Source organism: Pyxicephalus adspersus, chromosome 3 (genome assembly GCF_032062135.1).
Source record: "Pyxicephalus adspersus chromosome 3, UCB_Pads_2.0, whole genome shotgun sequence".
Classification (NCBI taxonomy): domain Eukaryota; kingdom Metazoa; phylum Chordata; class Amphibia; order Anura; family Pyxicephalidae; genus Pyxicephalus; species Pyxicephalus adspersus.
Window position 1 is genome coordinate 105,380,127 of NC_092860.1, and position 27,719 is coordinate 105,407,845.

At 38.4% G+C, this 27,719-nt stretch overlaps 1 protein-coding gene across 3 annotated transcripts in view; it reads right to left on the reverse strand.

The window, feature by feature from the left end:
• The window catches only part of NR3C2 (nuclear receptor subfamily 3 group C member 2), a 203,590-nt gene extending 176,202 nt beyond the window's left edge, over positions 1-27,388 (reverse strand). The window contains exons 1-2 of one of the 3 annotated variants that reach the window (XM_072405896.1): positions 26,765-27,388; positions 18,370-20,146 (exon numbers count right to left, since the gene is read on the reverse strand). In XM_072405896.1, the coding sequence (XP_072261997.1) occupies positions 18,370-20,144 (1,775 nt within the window). In that variant the 5' untranslated portion in view covers positions 20,145-20,146; positions 26,765-27,388. Of the gene's footprint in view, positions 1-18,369; positions 20,147-24,119; positions 24,193-26,764 lie in introns of those variants that run through there. The other 2 variants (XM_072405898.1, XM_072405897.1) reach the window with 2 other exon arrangements.
• Between the last annotated feature and the right edge of the window lie 331 nt (positions 27,389-27,719).

Below are 27,719 nucleotides of genomic sequence, written 5' to 3' on the forward strand. Positions count from 1 at the left end.
AATAATTGAAATAATACAATCTGATGTTGCTTTTTCCTAAATATCACCTTTGACATTGGCTACAACAGAGCCAATGGCTTCCGGCTACCACCAGCAGCTGGAATAGCATGGTGTGAGTACAGCTTTTAGAGAACAGATGTTAGTAAAGAGAGTAGAGTGTAGAGACACAGTAAACTATGAATTCTCTCCTGTCCTGTAAATCACCCACTTGAGCTTTCTGAATCATTTCCCTGCTGCTTTTCGTCACCTCAGCATATCCTGGACTACAACTGCTGCCAGCATTACTGTACAACCTACTGTGTGGAGGAGGAAAAGGAGATCTGTTGCTGGGTCTCTAGTGAGGACTCTCAGTATGTCTGCTAAATTGACTCCAAGTCCAGTCCTAATTAATCTGCAAGCTGCAGTACTAAACTTGAGGGAACCTGTGAAAACCTCTTGCAGAACCCTAGGGTTTCATGGAACCCTAGTTGTGAAAGCCTTGGGCTAGAACAATCAGGAGGTACAGTCCATCATTTCTATGGCACGCATTCCAATTAGCCAGTCTTACTTAAAAATTGACATTCATACCAAGCAGTAAATTCATATTTAAAAAAACCCCATAGTTTGGGAACATGTGCATTTTAAATCCAACAAAGATATTGGAAAATTCTTATACCCAGTCTGTGATACTGTAGGTACCAATGGCAGGTTGGTGGAGTCTGCATCACTATGCCAAAATGTACGCACAACAATGTGTACCTCGGTGCCAATCTAGGCCAGGTTGCTGCTAAATGTGACCCTAGCTTCTTTTTGATAATCAAAAATTATTCACCCTAAAATGTTGGTTACATGTCGCCTTACCTTTGTATCTTTACTACTAAATTTAGAATATTAACACAGAATGAGATATGGTACTGGACTGTTGATCCTTAAAAAAAGGTTCTTTTAATAAGTAGTTATAGACCGCAGCTCTTAAAGTACAAACAGAGAGGCAATAAGTTAATATTAATCAGTTCTGTGAAGCTTTATCACAAATGATCATAATTTGTATATATGTGTTCAACATGCTGTACTACAACGAATAACAGATTTTTTTTTACAGTATGATTCCCAGCTGAGAAGAAAAATAATTTATACTTCTTTCCACATTAGCCTTTATCGTGTCTTGAAATGACACACACATTTTAACAGCATGATGAAATAAGATGTACAGTGCGAAAAATTATTCATACTTGTTATTAAAGAATTCTGTTTTATTATAATTGGAGAAACATCTAATTAGCTTTGATTCAGATAGTGTAATAGCCTAACAATTAGAGTCTCTGCTGTAAATTGTTTACAAGGTCATTAAACCAGATTTCTGATTTAATTCTGCTTAATCTAATATTGAAATGAGTTTAGCTTCCCCTCACGATGCATAATTAGTTACAATTCAATGGATCTTCTCTTAAAAGTTGATATTAATATTTATTGATCCATAGAATTTATTTGAGATTTGCTGGGAAAATGCTCCTGCGTATCTGCATGCTGTCATCTCACTATTTAATTAAGCTCTCCCATGCGTGGTTACTTAACTAGAACCATTTTTGAAATCATTATGGCTACAAGAAAAAAAACTAATCAACAAAAAAGAATATCTGAATTTTCTTCCTTGGTACAACTGTGGTTTATTTAAAGGGGATCGGCAACCAAAATGATTTCTTGTTACAGAACATTATTGTAAATTTAGACAAACACAAACACTGCAGTGCAGGAATACATTCAAAAATAGTTCAAATATTCTGACAAGCAATACTTGCCATGAATCATTTATCTTTAATGTGGAAGTCCACCAAAATTGAATATTCACCTTTTGGATCCAGTTTGCCAGTTTATTGTGGACCTTGCCCCACTTCAGGAGCCCAACCTAGAGAATCCTTTTTTATGTAGAATCCATCCATCTTAAAGGTATGATAGACAATGTTTGGCTTTTCTCTAAGCAGTACTTGTTCTTTATACAGAACACAGTTGCTTTCAGTTAAAAATGGCTAACAACACTACTTGACTGAATGGCCCTGATGTAATAAAGTTCTCCAAGGCTGAAGAGAATACGCTTTCATCAGTGAAGGTGGGTAATTCAGCAAACCTGTAATGGATTTTCTTAAAGTCAAGCTATTTGTTAGCAAATGTTTTCAATCCTGGACCAGATCCATTCCAGATTTGCTGGATCACCCAGCTTCACTGATGAAAGCGTATGCTCTCCAGCCTTGGAGAACTTTAATACATCAGGGCGAGTAGGAGAGCTGAGGAAAGCCCACATCTCAGACTCAGTTAGCATGGTAAAGTTCATGACAGGACAATAAGAAAAAGACTGAAGAAGTATGGCTTGTTAGTAAGGGTTGCCAAAAGAAAGCCTCTGTCTAAAATGTACCTTGCAGCATGACTTAGATTTGTAGTTGCTTCTGAACAAACCAAGTGACTTTTGGATCAATGTTTTTTTCAGCCACAGTACCTGGGCCCCTTGCAGTCATTGAGTTGACCATGAACTCTTTAGTAAACCAAAATATTTTAAAGTCAAATGTAAGGCAATCTGTGCAACAGCTAAAGCTTGGCTGAAATTGAGTTTTGCAACAGGATAAATTTGCTAAGAACACCAGTAAATCTACATAGGAATGGCGTAAAAAGAAAAGATTTAGGATTTTGCAATGTCTGAGTCAAAAATCAGACCTCAACCTTATCAAAATATTGTTGCAGGAGTTTAAGAGACCTATGCATGAAAATATACAAACTTCAATAAACTGAAGCAATGTTGTAAAGACGAGTTGGCCAAAATTCCTCCACAATGATGTGAGAGACTGATAAAGTCATACAAAAAGTATTGAATTATTCGGGGTACACAGTTTTTTTTACACTTGCTTGTCCATTTTAGATTCAATTTAGTTACGTAAATAATGACAAGGTGGAAAGTTTTGTGTGCTAAGGGCCAGATGATCTTTTATTATATTCTGATATGTAAAACCTTGAAACTGAAAGCATACTTTTTCATGACATGACTGTTAACAAACTAATACCAGACAGGGCAAAAAGTATTAAAAGTCTACAAGCATTCTCCAAAAAATATTAAATTATCTCTCCTAATTAAGTAAATCAGTTTAAGAACTGATTATGAGTTGTGGTTTTGAACAATGTGAGTTAATCTGCTCTTCTGCTCTTTCTATATGTAGCTCTCCTCTTGGGAGGGTGAATGGAATTTCCCCTCTTCTGCTGTCTTACATTCCTATCATTTCTTATGCTGCACATTTGTTACAACATGTTTAAACAATATGTCATTTATATAACAAACTCAGCTGTGGATCTCAATATGATGACCCTCTCTTGTAGAAAGACTACATGGGAATATACGGCACAAAACTGGACCTATACAATGAATGGGCAAGATATTTGGAAGAATTTTTCCAAACTTAATATACTGTTTTTTACATATAAAAATATTACAAACTAATGGAAAAGAAATGCTGTGTTGTGCATTGCATCCAATCATTTTTTGCAACCCTTTAAATTGGACTGATCCTCAATGTGTGTAGGCATAAAGCACGTATCTAGCTGTACCTGATGCTGTCTTTATTTGTAGCACACATGCATGGAGCCAGGTAGACAACTTTAAAGGTCAGCCATTTCACTGACTCAAAAAAGGCAGTCATGGCAAGTTAGAGAAATGCATTTTTGCAGCTGAACTTCTTTCTGTTCCACAATTTCTGCACTGTTGGCATGCACATAAACCTGCAAATCTCAAGGGGAAATCCTTAGGATGCACTGGCTGAATCGACTCACACATAGGAATATATTTAATCTACAGCGCTGCGTAATACGTTGGTGCTATATAAATTCTGTTTATTAATAATAATAATAAAAATAATATTAATATGAATATGTTTCCAGGCATGCATGGCAGCATGACCAACCTCACATCTATGGCAGCAGCAATAAGAAAAGCTAATAGAAAATCCATGGTGATATTCACAAGTAACCAGAACCTGGCATTGGAAATTCATAGCAATTTGGTTGTAATACTATAGTTTAAAGAGGTTGCAATGTTATCAACAAACAGGTAAAAAATGTCTATCATCAGTTTGATGGTGGAAATTCAGCCAAACCATTTCCTCTGAGCATAGGTCATTCTTTACTTGCCATAATTTGTTACTGGACAGTGAATGCAGAGGCAGCTCAGTGATGAGCTAATTGATCCTTGCTAATGCATCAACTAATTTGCTCTTTGTGCTGCTTCTTCCTCCCACACTACAACCCAGCTGTATATGCTTTAAACAAAGCCGATATAAGTTTAGATGCAGGCACTTACAGTGCTTGAATTTAAAAGATGAATCATGTGTTTTTTATTTTTACACAGGGAATGGAAATACTGTTTTTAACTCCATATTTACCTTTAATGAAATAAAATGTCAATATAAGTTTGTACTTGTGACAAAAAGGACAATTTCCTTGACTTCAGCCAATTGCCCTGTATTTGGTTTTGATTAGCAGTGATGTGTAAAATGCTATATCTTATAGCAACCAAACTTCAGTTTATTGGAGCCAGATGTGCTTGACATTTTATAAGCTATAATTGTTACTGAAGTACTTATGTGAGCTTCACCTTACTATACAGGAATAGCCAGGATTTAAAGTGATTATCCATGCAAAGAGCTTGACAGTGGAAATACACATTGGTTTCACTCACAAAAGGATTGGAATCAGCCATACTTAACAGCTAGACAGGTACTCTACAATTTCCCGGTTCAGTTTGACTGTTTCCTGCCTGCTCACATAACAAAACTAAAAGTAAGCATTTTTGTCCAATAATTCATATTGACTGCGTTATGTGCTTGGTTCTGTAGTGCAGCAGGTACATAAATCACAATTATATTTACCAGAATTACAAATATTCCCAAAACATCTAATGTGTATTTAGTTGGAGTCCATTGTATCTCATACTAAATCTTTTAACCATAGTATTTGGCCCATCACGGTTGAATGAAAATTGAATAAAATTGCAAAAATGAGCTTTTACAATACAGATAAGCCTATGCCCACAAAAAAGCTATCAGTGGGCAAAAAGGTGAAACATTGCTGTACTATGTACTATGCTGGCCCTATAAGAGCAGAAGTGGTTACAGAAGTGGTGGCTAACTAGAAGAAGGGGTCAACCAATGAGACTCTGCTGCAGTCCACATATGCTTGCAGCTAACATGATGACAAAAAAAGAAAAAGAGAAATAGAGGGAATAACATCTGCTTACTATTCTAATCGGTGGTCCAGGAAGATTTTTGACACCAAACTGTGCTGCTGCAATAGACATGGCTGTGCTATCTAGAAGGGCTGCTTAGATCAAAAAACAAATTGCAAATACCTGCAACACAAACAAAATCCAACTGCAGAACAGGCTGATCGACAACACCTGAGAAACATGTCTATGCAATGATTGTTCTTCAAACCTTCTCCAAAAATGCTCACTAATGATCGTTTCGAGGGACAATTATTGGGCATCTGTATAGACCTTTACACTGGATCCTTGGAATTGCTCGTTATAAATGTTTATTAACAAGAATTATTCATTAAACTGCACAATAATAAGTGAAATGTATTCATACGTTAAACAGAAAACAATTAATTGACTGATCTCTATTCATCAGGCTGCACCGTTTAAATAATACCAAGAGAAAATTACATCAATAACACATTTTATGTGATTTCAAGCATGTTGCTAATGGAGAGTCATATCCTTCTCATCCATGCTCCTGTCAAAGCACACTCTTCTTTTAAAGCATTTGTTTTCTATTTACATATTCTTCAGTATCATAAAGTTACAATAAACGGTAATTGCTTTACTTGAAAAATGAATCGCTGCAATAGGTTGCTGATATGCCACCCAAGTGCACTGAAAATGTAAAAACCCTTTTTTCCAAATGCCTGGCCCATGCATTACTGGTTCAGCAATCTTTGCTATAGCTGCACAGTAACACTAACGGTACATTCAGATTTGTGTGTTACAGCATATGTAGTACACGTGTGGTTAATCCTGTGTTTTACCATGCATTGTCACAATGAACAACAGTTTTTCTCATCCTTCTTACCCTTGAGGAACCCTTAAAAATATGTTCAGGTCTCAAGGAACCCCTGCTAAAACAATTCATTAGATGAAAGGGGAAAAAGCTTTTCGCATTGGTGGATAATGGTAAGAATGTCTTCTAACAGTTGTAGCTTGAATGACACGCTTATGGACAACTTAAAAGCTTATTGGTTCCATATGGGTTTGACCACAGAACTTTTCAGACATCATCAAATATGAGGTCAACCTTCCACCGTTCATAATACCCCATAGCAACTTCTGGAGGTACCTCCACAGAAACTTGGTGGAGAATAGCTGATATATAACAAATCAGTCAACTATGTGCAGTGCATCACAACATTGAACGGCACCCTAACTCACCTAGTCAGTGCGTCACAACTAATTTCCATATTATTAACTCATTATGCACAAAACCATCTGTGTATTGTGATGTGATGCCATGTACTTAAATCTATTGGTCTAAAACATATTAGTTATAACACTGAATAGTTCTGAAAGTAGGTGATATACTGCAGAGTAGGACAGAGGAAATAGGGTACATGCTAGGATGGCCATTATTTATTTACAGATCTCTTTATCCTTTTATCTTGGAGAGTATGCTGTGTAGGACTACCTTATTCTTGTGTTACTGTTCTGAAGCATCATGTTGCCTAAAGGTTATGCCAAACCAAAAACATATCCACTCCGTAAAGAACTAAGAGAAAAAGACTGGGACAAACACTTTACCAATGCACTGACCTGGCCCAGTTACACATTGGCAGTATAGCCCCAAAAAGTTTAGTTATTTCTTTCTATTTCATTCCTAATTCTGATTTTATTTTCATACAATACCCTATTGTTTAATTCATAGTTGGAATGGTTAAAATAAAATTCAAATTTTTATTGAGATACTTAGAAAATCAATAAACATTTTCAATTGTTGCAATTTGGCTTCTAATTTATTTTTGTGTTTCATTTAATCCACAGTAGACTATGCTAAACAGCAGTGGAAACAGCAGAAAACACCAATATTTACCAAATTATTAGTGAACAAGTTAATATAAAGAATGTCTTTGCTGATTCTATAAAAAGAATAAGTAAAGCATTGTCATTGGGCTCCATTGTTTTTAACTTTTTATTGGAGCTTTTTTTCCCAACATTTTTTGCCTGGAATTAAGATTTAAGTAGATGCTTGAAGAGCGGAATTTAAACTCCTTTTCTTTAAAAATGGATTTTCCTTATTTTTCAATATATATATATATATATATATATATAAAATAAGGGAAATCTATTTTAAAGAGTAGGAGTGTAAATTCCTATATATGCGGTATATAAGTGTATTATATATATATATATATTGTATATATATATATCTTTGTACATAATGGCCCCAGAAGAGGTATTTCCTGTTCATGTGATTAGTGCTTTGCTTTTACCAAAAATTCTTCACTTATTACAAGATTGTGACTGATCACATGTCTATACCAGGAGACCCTCTGATTTTGTACACATAAAGTAGTAAGTAAATTGGCAATAGGCTATGCTTCTACCAGGAAGATGTATGTTACAAAGTGTCAGTAAGTTCTTTCTGAATTATACACTCCTAATGAAAACTGGCCATTTGTGGTTATTGTTTGTTGTATACAAAAGCTGTGCAGAACATACCTGATTAGCCTGAAAGTAGTTTTGACTTGCTCATTCTTGGTGGAGACTATGCAGGGCGATCTTCCCTTTAAAGTGTCACTGCCCATCCAAAAAAAAGCTAAAAACCCAATTTGTCATTTTTTACCTAGGTGTACTGACTAGAGATGACAAGAACATGCAGTATGGTTCCCATTTGCTAACCTTCATGTAACAAAATGAACTGGTATCGTTTTTTCTCTTTTTTCAGCTCCAGATGTCAGTTGTATTTTATTTTGAGATTGAGATTGACTCACCAATTTAAACCCTATTCAAGACCTTTATTTACTGGCCTGGTGCCTTTACACATCCTTACAATGCCTGGATTATTTTACATTAATTTCATTTTAAATAAAGAAACCCCACAGGAGCTTACAAAAACCAACATCATCTACATACGATCCTGAAATCCTCAGCTATATTTACCATGTACACTTCAATAGTGTCACCTCATTGGACAGTGTCCACACTTTATTAATACTCCTAAAGCAATCAGTCCTTATATTAGACACAGTACATGAACGGTACCTGTTGTAATTCTTTAAACTTCATACAATTCATGTATAAAATGTCATGTATAGCATAGAGTGTGGACTGAAATCACCCATGTCTGCATGATGTGTAACATACAGTATTTTTTCTTTCTAAAAGTGCTGCATTTAAACTTGCCTGCCAATCATCGCTCTGATGTCTTTATGTTTAAACAACCACAATTACTAATTTAACCATGCAGCTGTCAGATTCATTGAACTGGGCTGACTTAACCTTTTCCTTCCTCTTTTCCTCTATCTACTAGCCTATTGTGTATAATCTGTTTATGTATTGCCAAGGTTGCATAAGTGTTTACCATGCATTTACTGTGAATGCTTAGCTTTATGGACAAGCTATGGTAGCACTAGATGGGAAGGCAATTATTCTGCAAGTGAAAGCTAAAGTCGTTGTAATAATGAAATGTGGTGAATATTTTCCTTGCAATGGATATTCAATCACTTGGGAAAAAAACACAATTTTTGGTTGCACATAATTCATTGGTTGCAGTCAGCAAAATTCACCTTGTTGACTAAAGGCAGGTTCAGACTTTGCCAGCCATTCGTCCGCTTGCACTTCAGCACTGGTTCTTAAAGAACCAGAATTTGCAGATTTGACAGCTGACTATAATAATGCAAAATAAAAATAGGGGGTCAGATGATTTTTGGTAAAAGGGTCGTTTTATGTAAACCGTAAACGGTTCCTTTGCCCTGCAAACAACAGGTTCACTTTAAGTGAGACTGAAATGACTGCAGGTACAGTTTTTAGTCTCAGATCTGAGTCCACATGTGCCTAAACTCTGAGCTACCTAGGTGACTTGCCCACTCACTGTCAAGAAATAAATATGGTAGAGAGAAAACACTGTTATAATTGAGCCAACTAGGGAACTTCTACTGTGTGTAAAAGTACACATTAATATAAATATGGCAAGTAGCCATACCCAGCAAAATAAATTCTGCATACTTATAATATAGATCTAAGAAAGCATAAGGATGTTTACATAACTGAAATTATATTCAATGCAAGCTGGAAAAGAGGAAACTAGTACAAAAAAATCAAATAGCCAAAACTTTCTGAAAATGCTAGCTGTGTGGCTATCATGCTGATCCTGTGGATGCAATACGTTCTAAAGTCTTGTCCTGGAACAAATATGCAGATTGGGAATTCTGATTTCTTTTGACTCTCAAAACACAAAGTTTTTTAATCAGAAAGGACATTACTGACCGCCTTAGTAAATCTCTGCGTACAGGTTTCCTTTAAACTAGTGATTAAGAAAGTTAGCGGTGAAAGCGGTTATGCAGCACAATTCTAAGTACAGTCAGAATGAATCATTGTAATCCGGCTACAGGAAAGACATTTTCAAACTTTTGCTTCTCTTTTCGTGTCATATGCAGTTTCAAATCAAAATAATGAACCTGTCTTCACAAGCCCAGCACCCTAAGGAAAACACCAGGCCATCTACAGACTTTCCAATTAATTCATTTCTCATGAGAAAATCATTTTAAATGAGGAAAATACTAACATATATTCTGCTGTGTTCAGAAGTTTGTCTTACATTAAAACCTTTTATTTGCTAAACAAAGTAAAACACAAAAGCTATTCCCTCACTAGACAGCTTGTGCACTGTACCACTGAACACTTTGTACAATACTTCTATGTCATAAAATTCTGATGGCCATTACAAGTCATAAAACATTACATACTAAAACTGATACAGATCTGTGCCAATATTGCATCATTTAGATGAATTACTGCATCACTAGGTAAAATCAGGCAATAATCTGGCCCTGTCCTGAGAAACATATGTGCTGCCATTACTAATCTTCTTCAGAAGAGGCTAATTGCCTGGCAGTCATGCTGAGAGGTTACAATCTAATTTTACTGGGCCACTAACCCAAAACAAGTGCTGATCCTTCTCTGCCCTGAATCTATAACTTCAAAGGGTATTTATAAAGGATAGAAAATGTATTTATTTATACAGATATAGTGTATTTTTCTTTTCACCCTATTTATAAAAGAAGCAAACAGCTAAAAAGACCCACACACACACAAAGTGACTGGGAAAAGTAGCGATTGGTACTTTTGAACAGTAGAACAGATCCATAACAAATCCACCTACCTCAAAAACCTCCTCTAACCCAAGATTCAATCTACCCAATGCTGGCTTTTAACTTGTTCACATATGCTCAATGGATAAAGGGTGAGTATACTTTTGCATATTATTATTATTACACAGTATTTATATAGCGCCATCATATTATGCAGCGCTGTAAAAAAGTTGATAGTCCTGTCACTAACTGTCCCTCAAAGGAGCTCACAATTTAATGTCCTTAGTGTAGTCTAAGGTCGATTTTTTTGAAGGGAAGCCAATTAACCTAACTGCATGTTTTTGGGATGTGGGAGGAAACCCACGCAGACACACGGAGAACCTGCAAACTCCATGCAGATAGTGTCCTGGCTGAGATTTAAACCTGGGACTTAGAGCTGCAAAGGCAAAAATGCTACTTCTGAGCCACCGTGCATATAAAATATATACGTCCAATTAAAAATATTCACCTTCTAAGGTAGAAACCACAGTGTGCAATCCAGGAAGTCATTGATCAGAATCACTGCAGATGTTGTCTTCATCTTTTTGTTTGCACCAAGAAATCCCACAGACTATAATTGATTCCCATCAACCTGTTAGTTTATGGGAGAGGCAGGATTTATTACAGCCTATATGGCTGCAAGGTGGAAGTGCAAAGTTGAAGAGAAGATCCACAGCAATAAAGTATCTATGGAAACCTGATCACTAGTTTCCAGGATGGCATGCAGCATTTTACTCATTACAATCAGGGAGAGGGGGTCTGGGGATTATTGATCCCATCATTATTGATGGGATATCTCAATAGTTAGATTATTGATTTCTTATAGCAGAATGAACCAGAATATGCAAAGATGGACATTAAAACCCATAGTGGGGGCTTGTGGCCTACTGGGCCCCACCTATACCAAATTATCTCTTTAGGCTAGATTTACCAGTAACGTATCAAAAGGTTGCAGTCTGGATCATGACTTGTTTGCTGCCTTATTTCTCTGTGCACCCTGCAACGGTCACCCTAAAGATGTAAACTATGTTGTATATGAGTGTGTTATGTTAAAGCACCCTGCAAACACACCAGAACTGGCAAAAAAAATCCAACATGCATTTTTTTGCAGCACAGAACGTCACAGTAACACTTTAACATGTGGTATAATGCATTAATGTAACATGTGTTAGTGTATATTGCAGCAACACATGTATTCATGTTTTGTGTTTCAGACAAAGCGGCACAAAAAAAAGAAACTGAGCATTTATGACTATTCCCTGCATCCTACATTGGAGACAAAAACACATAGGATTCCATGCAAAGAGACAAGATATTGGCAGTTTCTTGGCATTGCCTCGTGAGAGAAGGGCAGCAAGGTGGCTCAGAGGTAGCACTCTGGAGCTCTTAGAGCTTTCCTTTTAATGAGGCCACAAGTTTCAGTCCAGTATGCCTACATTACCTTCACAACTTACCCTTAACTGGAACACAGACACTGAATACATCCCAGATCCCACATCTGTAAGATTGGTGGGGTTCTGCTTTACTAACTGTCCCAGTAACAGCTGTCACAAAGTCTGAAAGGGGCAACCCGTGTGTCTTTACCCCCACATGGAAGGGAAATAAGGACAAATCAGTGAGACACAGACAGCTATATCTAACCTTTCTAAAGGAAACATTTTGGGCTTGAGATGGCCTTCAACAGACTTACAGACTTTGGACTTGACACAGGATAGTAGAGCAATAGATAATGTGTTAATCAGTGAAGAAAAATGCATTGCAGCATCTTAGTATACCAAAAGCATACATAGAAAATGGAAATTAACATTTTATTTATTGTTACTGTATAACAACAATGATAATATTTAATATTGATTTATTTGCTTAGCTTGTATGACATTTCATCGGTCCGTCCCTACCATGGCAAAAACTGAAAGGATTCAAATAAATTCCTCATCATTCAAACTATAACTAAGCCCAACAATAATATCTTAATACAATGCAGCCTACCATTCCTTAGATGGGGTGGTAGAGTTTTCTGAAAACATTTTTATCAAGTACAGAGAATACCTGTTGATCTTACCAGAAATTGCAGTATCCTTATCAGGAGAAGTGGAACAACCCACAAACAGTGGGTATGATTCCTCAAGATTCTCTAAGACAGGAGAAGATAGACTATCATGGAAAAACCTGGGTGATCTGGCAAATCTGGAATGGATTTCTTAAAATATTTGGCAAATATTTTCAGATTTATTCAGGATAGCTGGATCACCCAGGTTCTCTCATCTTCTTCACTCTTAGAAAACATGATAAATCAAGCCCAATGTTAGCTTTATTTTGCAAACTACCACCCCCCCCCCCCCCCCCGTAATAGAGATAAAGATAGGAAGACATATTAAAAGCGCCTCCCCCCCCCGGATATCAAAAAGGACCTCTGCTCCTCCTGTGTCCTTGTTTGTACCTACCTAATTTGCAGGTTTGTCATTTGCAACCCCTATTTAATCAACAGTGCTCTATAAAATGTTGGTTCCATATAAATAAAGTTTAATAATAGTAATAACCATGACTTCCTTAAAAGGTACAATAGAGAAAAAGCACAGGTGATTAGTGATAGGAAATGTGTTGGGTTTAATAGGTAAACTCATAGGTAACAAGCATAAAAAAAATGAATTAATCTTCCTCACCCAAGGACAGGTAAGCTGCAATATATTACATTTATGTTTTTGGATTTAAACCCACTTTGTTTTGGCCAATAACATAAGCTCACATTTAAATGAACCAACACTTGCATTTGTCATAAATATTTTAGTACTGATATATGAGATATATATATAGTACTGATATAGACATACAGTTCTGTTCAGTTACTGCTTAAAAAAAAAAAAAAGCTCCGTGTAACATGTGGCTGGGCAAATCTTCTTAATAAGATAGATTCAACTATCTCCCTCCTGGATGAAAAATAACAAAGGTCATTATTTCACTCGCACTGTTTTTGTAAACAGCAATGACATTTTCCAACAGTATTTGGAAAATTACAACTGCTTCAATTCATAAAACTGTTCCTTGACACACAGCCAACAGCACACTTATAAGAGAACTGAACCTGAACTAAGTTTGGCTTAATTGTTAATAGGACATGTGTGAACCATGACAATATTCATTACGCACTAGAACAAATAAATAAAAATAATAATAATAGTACTAAAATTGTTATTAGTCAACCTAACACTGGGGTATTTGTTTTCACAGCAGAACACTGTGCTTGACTGCATTTATTCTGACGACATAATGTAACGCAAATGCCTGGGAGCCATTTACAATGTATGGCACTGCAATGTACCAGTAAATATTAATGCAATACCCCATGGTGGATAGTAGAAAGCTGGACACATTTGCAGGTGGCCAGTGCCATACACACATATATGCAGTATTGTTCATTGTCTCCAGTGCTCTACCTTCTTACTACCTTTCCATTTCTCCTACTGCTCAGCAACCAGCTCTAAACTCACAATCTTACAAATAGGCATTCAGTTATCTGTGTAGGGTACGTGATCTTTATAAAAAGGCGTCTTTATGATGGCCTGGGCCTACAGAAATACAGGAAATTGGTTAAATTATGGTGATTATTATTCAAAACTAAAAGAGGAGAAGTGATAGAAGACACACTATCGTTTCTGCAGCAGACAGTTCAGGAATAGTTATAATTCACTTGTTGGAGATGAAGTTTAAACCTATGGGATGAGTATTAATCTAAACAGTACTTCTACAGGAAACACTGACTGGGTGCTTACACACTTTCTAAAAGCATTAGGATTACTGTAAATTGTATACACACAATTATTATTGGCTATTTAATATATTACCCATATACCTAAACTAACCAGGAAAATTAGGAACCTATGGTGCACATAAGAGAATGGCCTTGAGTTGCACATATGAAAACGTCCAGGTAAAGAACTGTTTCTTTTTCCCAACTTGGTAGTGGTACACGTATTTTGTGAATGGCAAACAATTGTTACTCCTGACAAATACATGTACGCTTTAGGACTCATAGGATTCTTTGTAGGAACAGTATTCTGGGAAATAACTGGGATAATATGCAGTGCACAAAATGATGTGCATGATATGTTTATGATTGTATGTGTAACATTCTTTCTCACTTTTTGTTTAAACAAGCAAATATTTTTTTCTTTTTATTTTGTATTATATGTATGTTACCAGCAGAGGTATAGTCGTAAAAAAGAAGAGGGGCACGGTAATAGTGAAGGCCATCAGTGGTGAACGCGCACGGAAAGCCTATACGGGGTCTATTCACATTAGGGTGCACCAGCCTACAACAGTGTGAATTGGCTCGTAGGACTTCATCCGTATAAAGGACAGGGATGACCTTACATTTATAAAGCACAGAGAGGTGATTTATAAATGTTATCTAGTACACAGAGCAAACAAAGGAAAGCCCAGTCACCTGACCTATCAAAGACCGATGTCTCCTCTGGTCACAGAGCTCTTTGCAGAGGAAACTTTAAGTAGCCCAGTCTTAGTTTTATGAAAGGGATGAAATATTTAGGTGCAGAACAAGCACTGGTATGTACTCTATACTGAAAAAATCCTTTGTGTTTGTTTATACCTTATACATATTACCTGCACTTCAAGACAACAGGGATTTGTCCTTTGTGGGCTTTTACCCAAAACACCATTATAGTTACTGTAAAGAAATATATTTCTATTTTACATCTATATAAGTAAACAGCTGGAATAAACATTCATGTTCAAAAGATCAAGGAGCTTGCTGGTAATGCCCAGGAAGAGTCCTTGCACTGAAATCCGACAGCATTCTTGATAGCATTCATTTCAAATAGTCTCTAGATGCAAACAAGCTCAGGAAATTCTGGGCAACCATGTCAAAGGCGCTTAGCCCGAATAGAAATAAACAATTTTTTGGTCAAACAATGAGAAAGCTGTTAAAAATGTAAGTCAGTCTAATGCTAGGATTCACTGTATGGTGCAATGTAAAAATATGACTGATGCTAAATTTCATAAGGCTACTTAGATGTTCTTGTTGCATTTATAATGGGGGTTTTATGCAATAAATGCATTAAATTGAAACAAAAGGACCTGCTCCATCAGGCAGGTCATTATTGCAGAAAGGCAAAGGTGATATCCCTTCTGCAATAATCTGTTTTACCTGTCTGATTGTTCTGGGTTTCTGGTGACATGGCTGAGCTGCTCATGTGCATGGTCGGCTTTGGTTGCCAGGAAAACCTGAAAATCCGAGCTTTCCTTGTGTGCACCAGGGATAAATGAACTCCAGCAGGCCTTCATTTGGTGACATGGCCAATCGAACCAAAGATCATTTCTGGGAGGAAGAAGAGGAGGAAGATGGTGGTGCCCTGTGATTGAACAAGGATAGGTGATTCACGTAGGTTTAGTTCTGGAGATCACTGCAACGCTTTATAAAGCTGTGTGTAAATGAATTTGGCCATACCACTGCTTTTCTAATAGGCCACTAAGGGTCTGTCTTGCTGACCAAAATATGGTCCTACAGTAGGCTTGTCTGCATCAGAATACACAAGAGTTGTTTTACTTGCGAACAAATTCTTAATTTGTTGCAAAAACATTTTTACAGGTAAAACAGCTCCCATGTATGCATTTTACATATGTGCTGCTTACCTACACCTTGGCTTATTAAATAATATGATACAGCTACAAAACATGGTAACAGTGAATGTGACCTGTACCAATACATGTAGTGGTATAGCAATGTTCTGATCGAAGGATCAGAGAGAAATAGGGGCCTTGTTAAGATATCTGTGATAATCAGAACAACAAGTGAGATTCCAGCTACCATTTTTCTGTTGCTAGTTAGTACATTACCAGAAGAATCTTACTGGATGATACAACACACCTCTGCCTGGTTTCTGAATGTCTGCTCTTTCCTCATTCTGCTCAGATTACCAGCTGAAATGAAGAATGCAGTTATGAAGAACAACTGCATATTGTTCTTAGTCCATTATACTGTAATCCAAGAAAAACAGTGAGAATTTAGATATGTAAATGTTTTAGCTCATTCAAATCCTGTGAGACAGGCTGAGCATTCAGTATTTATAAATGTGTATTGTTTCAAAAAAATAAATAAATAAAAAGCTTGACAGCTTATTAGGCTACGTACACACGTGCATGTGTTTCGTTTAGAAAACGAAGGATTAACGACCGAGCAACGATTATTCACAATTATTTCGATTGATCGCATTGTGCACAATTCTGTACATGCTGTAACAATACGACTGTTCAAATATAATCCACCAATATTGTACACACTAGATACAATTGTTTGAACGATGCAGGAAGTGACGTGTACCGGAGAATGGGTATTGCAGAACCATCCGCGATCACTGAACGACCATACACACAATAGATAGCGAACGATCGTCGCTCAATCAGAACTGCCGGGACGGTCGTTCATTTCCAACGACATACCTCGTTCATGGGCGTCGTTGGCCAGCCATTGTGCACTTTTTCTGTTAATGATTATCGGACGATCTATCGTTAATAGTTTGTTTCCAACGATAATTATTGCACGTGTGTACGTAGCCTAAGTTAGTAAACTATTGGTGTACTTCTTGGATATATCTTGATGTAAATCCCTTTTTATAGAATTACAAAAAAAAAAGGATTAATGCTGATGTGTTTGCTGTGGACTAAGTGGAAATACTGTGTGTACTACTAAAGAGTGCTGTACAAACTGCACGTCATATAAGGTGATTGGTGCTGACCGCTGCTGCACACCAGATGTATGTGGCATGTTTACTGATGACTTGTAGAATTACAGTTTATGTTTCAGCACATGTTAAACATTAACACGTTAACTTAGGTTTCAATGGGTATCTGGAGAAGACTTTACTACCTTCTACAATGCTTATAATATTATCACTAACTTATTAGGTGTTAGACATGTGTCTGATTCACATGTAAAAATGTAACATAGAATCATCTCATTGACATTTTACAAGGCAACACTTCAATGACATCAGGTCCCACTTTCCAACTAAGGAAAGTAAAGCTGACAGGTAAAGCTTCTGAAGTGACATATTAGCTTTACTTATCATAACAACAGCTCTTTGTGCCATTTTTTTAAACCTGAAAAACAAGTAACAGGATTCTCAGTGTTTGTCTATTTAAGATTCAATGTCAAAAATAGGTTTCAGGTTTAAGAGCCACTGAAAAAAGTTTTACTCACACACCTGGTTTGTTTCCATTTCTCCAAAAAAATTTTCTCCTATCAGACACATACCCTATAAAAAAATCAATCTTGTCCGATCAAAATGATTAATCCTAATTTCTCATAGAATCCGCGTTCATAAAATATAAGGATATGAAAAGTCATTGAGTAGTTATAGGAAGATACATTAAAAGGACCTATCAAATGTTATAAATGTTATCATGTAAATCACAAATTAAACAACTATAGGAACACCAAGACCAAATGCACAGGTTTAAGATCAGGTAGTTTGACCTGACTCGGATATAAAAGGGTGTGATGTGATCTTTTCAATGTGAGCTGACAAATTTTAACTTTTGATTCCCAAGAAGAACCCCTATATTTTTAAAATGAATGAGGTGATCATACAGTGATTAGATTATTAGACACATTTTTATCCAGAGAGCTTCTTCTATTCATATACTTTTTTTACATATAATAATTTGTAGAATACATCTTTCATATACATTTTTTACTAGTCCAAACCAAAAACCATCTGCCAAAACCATACATAAAGACAACACCACAACAACAGCAAATCAAAAGTACCATGAAACAGCACAAAAAACAGCTATATTCAAACTGAAACTGAACCCTATACTATTTCAGTAGGTACAATAGGAATTCTTGAAATAATAAAATATAAAAATACTATCAATGTTTCTAATAGGTCACACCCATACATTTCCTGAATCTCTTGTCTAAATATATAGCAATTACAGTCTTATGCCATCTCCTGTCTAGTGTATTAACAACGTGACTGCATTCTTACTCACCTTGACACGTTTTCTGGAATGTATCCTGGACCAGGAAAACCATCATTTCTTCTGGATGACAAAGCGCTTTGAGACAATTCAGAATGAGTTTTCCAACTCTCAACCAATGAGCCAACGGAAGGGAACGAGCTCAATTGTTGGAAAGGCTGGTCTCGATTGACAGGCCTTGACAAGGAGATAGTTCCTTGAGCTCCAATTCTGTAGTGAAATGACTGTCCACCTGAGTTAACACCAACAATGGCTGAGGAAGGCATAGTGTTCTCTGGGTAAAAACTGCTATCATCAGCCTCCTGTTTAATCCCCATAGAGAGCCCTTGACCAGAAAAGCCATTGCCTTCACAATTGCCAACAAATGATGACACAGGTGGTCCAAGAATTCCAGAAAGGGAATAGTAATCTTTATCATCCATGAAGGTAAAGTAAGAGCCATCCATAAATGGAAAAGGATTTGTTGATGGGGTGCTTTTAAAGAGAGAATTAGAACAAGTGTTTTTACCTGGCTCTTGCTTGATAGTAATTGGAAAAGATGTATCGGAAGTAACCTTACCACGATTACCAAAACAAGAGTCAATAAAAGTCCCGTCTGGGTCAGGCTTGATGACTTTATCCAAGATATGTGTACCGCTGTCAGTAGTTTCATTCTCCAGAACTTCCATTTTTGGAAACAAGAGTGGCTGGGGGGCTTTTTCTTTTTTTTCAGTACTGATACTGGTATCAGTTCTACATTCTGTAGACAGCATCGCAGAAGTAAACCCCAAAGTGTTGTGTGCTGGACTACAGATAGAAGACCCCATGGAACTTGCAGCAGGGCTAGAAATAGAGGACCTGTTATTAGCATTGGAAGGACTGGAAAGAGAGCATCGTGTGTTTATATTTCCAGGACTAGACACATTAGGCCTCACTGCAATGTTCAATGGACTTGATACTGGGGATTTTATACTGCAGTGACTTGGTGGACTTGAAATGGGTGATCTCAAACTACCTAATGGGCTAGACAAAGGGGAGTCAGCATTGCCAGTATGTGCAGGACTATGAGAAATAGGACACCTATTGTCAATATTTGGTGAACATGAAACAGGAGTTCCTTGGTTGGCTGGACTGTGGACTGTAAAATTTCCAAAGTTGGATGGACATGTTGAAGAGGAAACAGAGTTTATTCCAGTGGGACTGCAAACAGAAAGAGCCATGTTGGAGGGGCTATTGGTAGCTGGACTTTTCTCATTACATGAAGATGGGCTCCTTAAGGTGTTATTGTTAAGTTTACCATTCACAGAATTGTCTGGTTCTAGAATAGCACTTACAGTTTGATTCTGGCAGTTTATGGAAAACGTGCCTGAAGGGGCTGGCTTATAAAATTTAACAAGATGTTCCACATTCTGATAAGTATTTCCTGGACCAATCATTCCTTGCTGGTTTTGCTGTTCATATGCAAAATCTGCCTCTCGTACAGAATCCATATACAATCCCATAGACTCTGCTACCGTTGCAGAGAGTTCTTTTGACTCCAGATCAGTCTTCAGTTCCTGGACTAAAGCACCAGGCTGATTATCTTGCTGAAGGCAAGGTAAAAGATCTTGCTTCTCTTTCCCCTCTCTTTCTGTGAGATTTTGTGGAAAACCGCTGGGTATGCAGCTAACATTCACAATTTCCATGTAAGTGTTGTCAGAGGTTTGCTGCCTGGAAGCTGAGGAGAATTCCATTGACTGCGGCACCTGTCCCCATCGCCTTTCCATATCTCCTCCTTCCTGGAAGCTGTGATATCCTTTGGTCTCCATACCTGAAAAATGTAAATAAAAAGTCAATATTCAACTTTTACAGAGAAAAGCACTGCCCTAAATTTACTTCTTATCAACAGTCATTTGAATGGCATGTTTTTTTATTTATAAAGCTTTATCTCCTATACTATAAAACTGTCTACAAATGTTTTAACTAAAATCCCAAGCAACTATGTTCAAACGTTGAATCTCTGATCATGCATTCTTTGTTGTATGCATACAAATGGAAATAAAATTCTGTATATTGTGACTAACACACTTTATATACACAGTAATATCTCCGAATTATTTATTGTTTTAGGAGACTAAAAGAATATTCAACATTACAGTGGTATCCAGTAATTTATAGCAGTCATTGAGTGAACAAATGATGAAAGCTATATGCTGATTGGTTTCTATGTGTTTCTACACATTGCTGTTACTAATATTTACTCTAATATTAAATTGTATGTTCAAGAAAACATTGATCATTTCATTTTGTTTTTTTTTTTCCTTTTGAAGTGTTGAAAAAGCTTTCTATGTTATATAGAAAATCAGAGGAGAGTTGATTATGCAAGCACAATCCAGCCATCTTCTGATTACTTTGAATCCACTTTTCCCCCAACTTTGCACATTTATTTTACTTGAACATACAAGTTATTTGGGAAAAAGAAAGATGGAGAGGAGACAGACAACAGGGATTATTATAACAAAAACCCACAGTAAAGGTGCAGATGGGTGTTCGAGCATTTGGTGATTTCGGTCAGAGGGATGTATATAAAAAACAAAGTAAAAGTGCAGAGTGTAGCAACACTTAGCAAAAAAATAGAGTACATTTTTTGGAAGTCAGACCTATGAATGATAAACTCAGACTATTGCTATCGTACTTTGCTAATAAATATAATAGATCCTAATGTGATGGGTGTTCTGAACCTCAGCCACATCCCCCTGACCAAATACTAGGTCCTTGTTACTTTGTGTGTTTAGACAGTGTGAAATCATTCCAGCCCAAAAGTTAGATACAACATTCAGACTGTACTTGCACAGTGTATAAACCAGCACAAGAAAGCAGATTTTAGGGCAGGCTTCTCAAAGCAGTGAAATGAGTGACTGAAATATATGCTAAAGGCTCCAAAATTATAGTTGTCAATGTCAAAATCTGCCTTAACATACATAATATGTTTAGTTTTATACTAAGGCATCACTTTTTAGAAAGCAACAAGCAGAACAATGGTTATTTTATTTCCTAAATATAAATAAATGTTTTATAATTTGGTCATACTGAATGGCAGCAGAATAAGAAGTATGCTGTTTAGGACTATGATATGTCTCCTATCATTTCACAATGAAAACTGTACAAAACTATTACGTGTCATGTGTTGTTAACAAGTTTGTTCAGTGCAATGCTGTAAAAGCAGGCACAAATCATATGGCAATATACATAATCAGATAGCCTTGTCTCTGCAAAATAATAGTGTGGTGCTTACACACACATCTGAGTATGAGACTGGGAATGTATAGGATCAGCAATTATGCACGCTTTAACAGCAGTGAGAAATAAATTGACCAATGAGGCTGTAAATCTCTATGTCATTGTCACTATTTAGTATAAAAAATATACTGCAATTATTATCATGAGAACAAAGTATACAAAATATAAAATGCAAACAAAAAACCCTACAAATGTAAAATGAATGAAATTGGTGCAATCCCCTTTTTTTCGGACAAACGTCTGCTTTATTTATGCATATTGTCTACACTGGAAAGAAAAAAAAGAAATGTTTTTACTGTAAGATAAAGTAATGTCTTATTATTATTATCCAAGCTAATGTTATATAACAGCCACTATTTCCTTGCCAAATAATGTACAAAAATAGCTTGATCATGTACAGTGGACAAAGTAGGTCAGGGACAGTTCTCCACTGTTTTGGCAGTTTTTCAATATTTACTTTGTTAAGTGTTTATCTTCCACTGCCTGACCACTAAATTAGCATTTCAATTAACAACTGTTTTACGATTAGGCATGCTCAGAACATTTCATGATACCTTATACTTGTCCCAGGTCTAAACACCTTACAATGAACTTGATGGGATTTATTATTTATTTCAAAGTGAAATGAAGAGGGGTAACCCATAGTAAATAGTCAGATAGCAGCCTTCATGAATAATAAAAGAAAAAAAGATGACAAGTGATTGGCTGTCACAAGTTATTGTACATCATTCAACTTGCATACTGTTCCCATCACACTGAATGCCCTATACTGCCAATACTGCCCAGCTCATGGAATATCTATACGCGGATGTATTCTATTTCAATGCAATACCCATTTCCTATAAAAGAAGTGGAACCTACAGGTGATATAATATGGGCCATTCTATTACTTAAACTAGACTTTTAATAGCATGTAAAACATTCATCTTGTATATGGTGAAATTATACACAAGCAGTAAATACCTAGTGTCACAGATCAGTAGATCCACAGATACAAGTATATGAAAATTCAGACATTTCCAAGCTCATATATATGGGAGCAGAAAGGGCCACCTGCCAATCAAAAATGAGTGTAAAATGCTAGCTATCCAAGCCTAAACGAAATTCCATAAAGGAAAAATATATGCAAATCACAAATTAACTATGTAAACCGCATAAACATGCCAAAGGAATGAACATTGATTTAGTAGGTTTTATTTTTTAAATGATATAAAAATGTGACACTCTGCATCAACCTGCACTTCATTTTTTTTCCTATTCTGACAATTTAAAACATAATGACTGCAATGACTGGAGCACAGATGTTTAATATGTTTCTTCTTTTCAGTTTTGTTTCTCACCAAGATAAATATTATTTCAGCAAATTCACAAAGCTCTAATAAACCTATGGAAGTAACAAGATGTATCATATAGATAGCAATCCTGTAATAGGAGATTATATATATATATATATATATATATAATGTACTACAAACATCAGTTCATTCTTGCTAATAAAAGATTATACGTTATGTTTACTTTGCACAAGGTTCCTTAGTGCCTGAACCCTGATAATATATATATATATATATATATATATATATATATATAAGTGCTGATGTAAGATAAATAAAATATAAATATGTGGCTGGGCACTGACAGGTGCCATGCACTGTGTGGGCACAGTTCCATTCGTCTGTGTATGCCGGGAGAAGTGTCCTATGAATTATAGATGTCACATGCTGACAGCGTAGCTCACATGAAAACGTGTTCAGTATAATGCGTTCATTCTATGCCACCACTGAACGCACATTTTCTATATCATCCTAGCAAAGCATGGAGATGGGTATAATTCTGTGAAATATTAGACAGCTGGTCAGCTCGCTGTCACCTGGAAAAGATTGATGAAGCATAGTAATTAAATCTGCTCTGTTTACTAAGTGGGATCAGGAAGCGGCACTGACATTTCCTAGCTATGGAACCTTTAAAAGAAAGCAAACTTCTTTATTCCCCTTCTGTTTGTAATGTCATCTCATCCAGATTATTTGCTAAATCATATAAAATGTGATAAAACTAAATATTTCTACATCCCCATCTTTGTATAACACAAGAAATATAACAAACACTTGTTTGCATTTTCTTTTAACAAGTTGGAGAAAGAGATCTGATTTCTTAGATTTGGCTTGTAGATAATATTTAGAAATTGGGGTTGTATTTTCCTGGCTGTGTTTACAGACAGGAGAAAAGGATGCAGGCGCTGGCCTACATGTATGAGCTGTGACATTTGTACCCCCAGCAGTGTGTCATGTACCTGCCCCCTCCAGGTGTGCTGGGCTCAGCGCTGCCATTGGTCCACCTGCACCCAGACAGGAGGGGGGGTTACACTCATCCCCCCTCCCTCCCCCAACGCCCCGCACACGAGGGGTTAATTCAAGTCACGTGGGCAGCCTGGGCCGGACCGTGTCCCGCTCCTCTCCCAATGACACTCCTTCACTGCTCGCAGCCGTCTCACTGGCTCAGCTGACCTGTCAGTTATCAGGAGGGTGGCATGGCTGATATTAAGTTGCTGCGACACAACAGATAACCCTTTACATGCCGCTACCGGCACCGCGCTGTGACACCGACTGTGTGTGGTGACCGTCACCGGCAATGTCACCGGGGGGCGGTGGGAAGAAACTTGAGGAGACCACACAAGTGCCCTCCCCCCCCTCCCCAGCAGCCCAGTCACAGTTATATAACCTCCAGAGCTCCTCCGACAAAGTTTCCTCTCAGTCACCCTTCTCCTTATAATAAGCACCGCACCGGGTCCTGTAGGTGTGTGACACCCAGACACAGGTATGTGACCGAGCACAGGTTACTGGAAGGTTATGTGCGAATCCAGGCTCCACCTGCCAGGCCTGCACATCCTGCCCTGTGTACAGCACCAACATGTACCACATACACAGCCATGGCAGCATGGAAATTTCCACCACTTCTCCAACCATTCCTCAAATACCCGAACATTTCACCATCCTTACCTCCCTCCCCTGACCCTTCATCACCATCCTCACCTTCCTTCCCTGACCCATCATCACCATCTTCCTTCCCTGACCCATCATCACCATCCTCACCTCCCTTCCCCATCACCACCATCCTCAACTTCCTCCCCTGACCCATCATTACCATCCTTCCCCGTCATCATCATCCTCACCTCCCTCCCCTGACCCATCAACACCTTCCCTCCCTGACCCATCATCGCCGTCCTCACCTTTCTTCCCTGACCCATCATCACAATCCTTCCCCCATCATCACCATCCTCACCTTCCTTCCCCTGACCCATCATCCCCATCCTCACCTTCCCCATCATCACCATCCTCACCTTCCTTCCCCTGACCCATCATCACCATCCTCACCTTCCTTCCTCTGACCCATCATCACCATCCTCACCTTCCTACCCCTGACCTATCATCACCATCCTCACCTTCCTTTCCCATCATCACCATCCTCACCTTCCTACCCCTGCCCATCATCACCATCCTCACCTTCCTACCCCTGACCCATCATCACCATCCTCACCTTCCTTCCCCTAACCCCTCAATATTACTGCAGGACACAGGCAATCCAATTATCATAAGATCAATTCACACTGCTTAGGATAAAGATGTTTATTTCAGTCATGTGACTGGCATGCTCAAATCTCATTGGACACAGCTGGACATAAATGTTACTTTTTAATTTGAAAGAATAATTTCTTGTTGTATGGTGTGAATTCATCCTATGGGCTGCATGTGATACAGAGCAGAGTGCAGGATGCAATACGAATGGATCAGATTGTTTGTAACCCTTATAAAAACATACAGATACTAGAAAAGATACTGAGGCTTTTCATCGCCCTAAAAAGATACAGATATTATTATTATTGTCCCGTATAAAACGCCAACATGTTACATGAATGTACATTAAATACTAAAATCTGATTGGTTGCTACACATCACACAACACTGCATCTTTTTCATCAGCAAAGCTTTAAAATATATGTAAACCCACAGAAATTATATAACAAGGTAATGCAATTTTATTTTATTTGTCAAAGCAACTTTCATTATAATAATATCTGCTGCTTCTGCTAGGAAGGTCCATGTCTAGACACTTCCTATTGTAGTGTGACAACACTCTGCATATGCTTCTCAATTCTTCTCCAATGTTGTCACTGACCTTGCACAGTTCTGGTGAAGACTACAAGTAGCCATTTTAGCTTATATTACCCCAGCACGGTCCACTCTTGTCACCATCAGGAAGCCCACCATAAGCAAAGAAGTGGAGGACATGCATGAGGACATAAGGGGCTGCAAATTGGCAGCACCCAGATACAACAAAGGATAAATCCAGAAGTGTTTGTTGTAGGAAATGGTCAGTTTAGTCTGCACAGAGCCTCCGCCAGACTTTGCATGCAGGGATCATGGAAAGTGACATGTCAGAGGTGCTAGGAGTGAGTCTGAGGGATGGATATGATGAGTGTAATATGTGAAGGGGCGGTGACTGGGAGAAGAAGAAAAGTTCATAGTGAAGCAAACTACACACATCATCAGTATGGTGATCATGTCATACTGATCCTCAGGATTCCTTCATACATGTCAGACAATGATCTGCAATCATCACAAGGAAAACTCATCCCGACCAGCTTGCTATGTGAATGTGATGGAGAATGTAGGGATCGCACAACCCCCGTCCATCATTTGACACCAATGACCGCCTGATGTCCATCCCAATGATCAGACTACATACATGTTGGGACACAGCCAGGTGCATTGCACACGTATGTCATGACACATGCAGACCTGGCTTGGAAGGATTGCCGATTAGGTGTAGCAGAACCCCCAAAACCTAGGAGTATGGTGTTGCATGCAATGCGTTGCAGCCTATGGAGACAGCACTGTCTGAGTCTGTGTCTGGGTGGGAGCTACAACTAAAGCGATGGGAGTGCAGGGAGCCCGGTGTCCCCCCTCCATACACACAGATGACATGTGCACATACTACACACACAAGCAGGGCACCGGGATACAAGTTTAGTGCTGCTGCTGCTGCTGTACCGGCGGCTCGGTGCGGGCTCGGTGCTGCCGGTCACCCAGCCTGGACTTTGCACTATGGCACTGCCCAGAGAGAAGGAGCTCGGTGTCCATGGCTCACTCACCTTTCCTATGACATGGTAGGCGGCTGGCGGGGAGCTTCTCCCTCCTGCCAGATCGCTACAAGACACACAAACGATCGGCCGACACACCGGATCAAACGATATCCACCACAAAACACGGCGATCCCGAGACCGATTGCTGACCCAAATAATAATCGCGATGTCCAATAGATGACAGCTTGATAAACGTGTCCAGTCACACCCTCCAAATAAAGCCCAGGCTGGGGGTGTCTGGAGGAAGGTCAGTACCCACTGTCTGACATTGCCCCCAACCAGCTCCGGAGCGGGGGCTTTGGCGGAGTTGGAAAACTTTTCCCCGGATTGCTCGCCAGTCACACTCGTCCTTCCATTGCTGCGCGTCCAGCTTGTTGTGACATTTCCTCGTTTCCCCGGATCATGGACGGGGAACAGCTGATGAAGCCGGCGGCTGTGCTGCTGGAGGCTGAGGGGCTGCGATGTCTGCTCCCGGCTAATGTCTGACACACAGGCACAGAGCAGCCCGGCCACTACTTGTATTGGAAGCGGCAGATGAGTGACAGCAAGACTCGGCTCTCTACTGTCTAGTTCCCATGCAGAGAAACGAGCTGCGATGTCACTGTGACATCACCGGGTCACATGACAGACGGGTCACGTGCTCCGCGCTGCTCCCAGACGGGCTCGCGGTGTGCCGTGTCTGATGCCGAATGCCGTCCGCTCTTACCGTCTGCCGGGAGATGTGACACTACCGGGGGGCTGAGCCTACAGCTCGTGCTGCACCCTTATTTCATAACGCTGCTGCCATGCTGCACCCTACTTTATACTAAACCATAATTCACTCCTACCTCATAATGCACCTTGCTGCCGTGCTGTACCCTCATTGCATTCTCAACTCCCCTGTCATACTGACTGCTACTTCATAATGCACCCCCTTGTCACACTGCACTCCCCTGTCATACTGCACTGCTACTTCATACTGCAC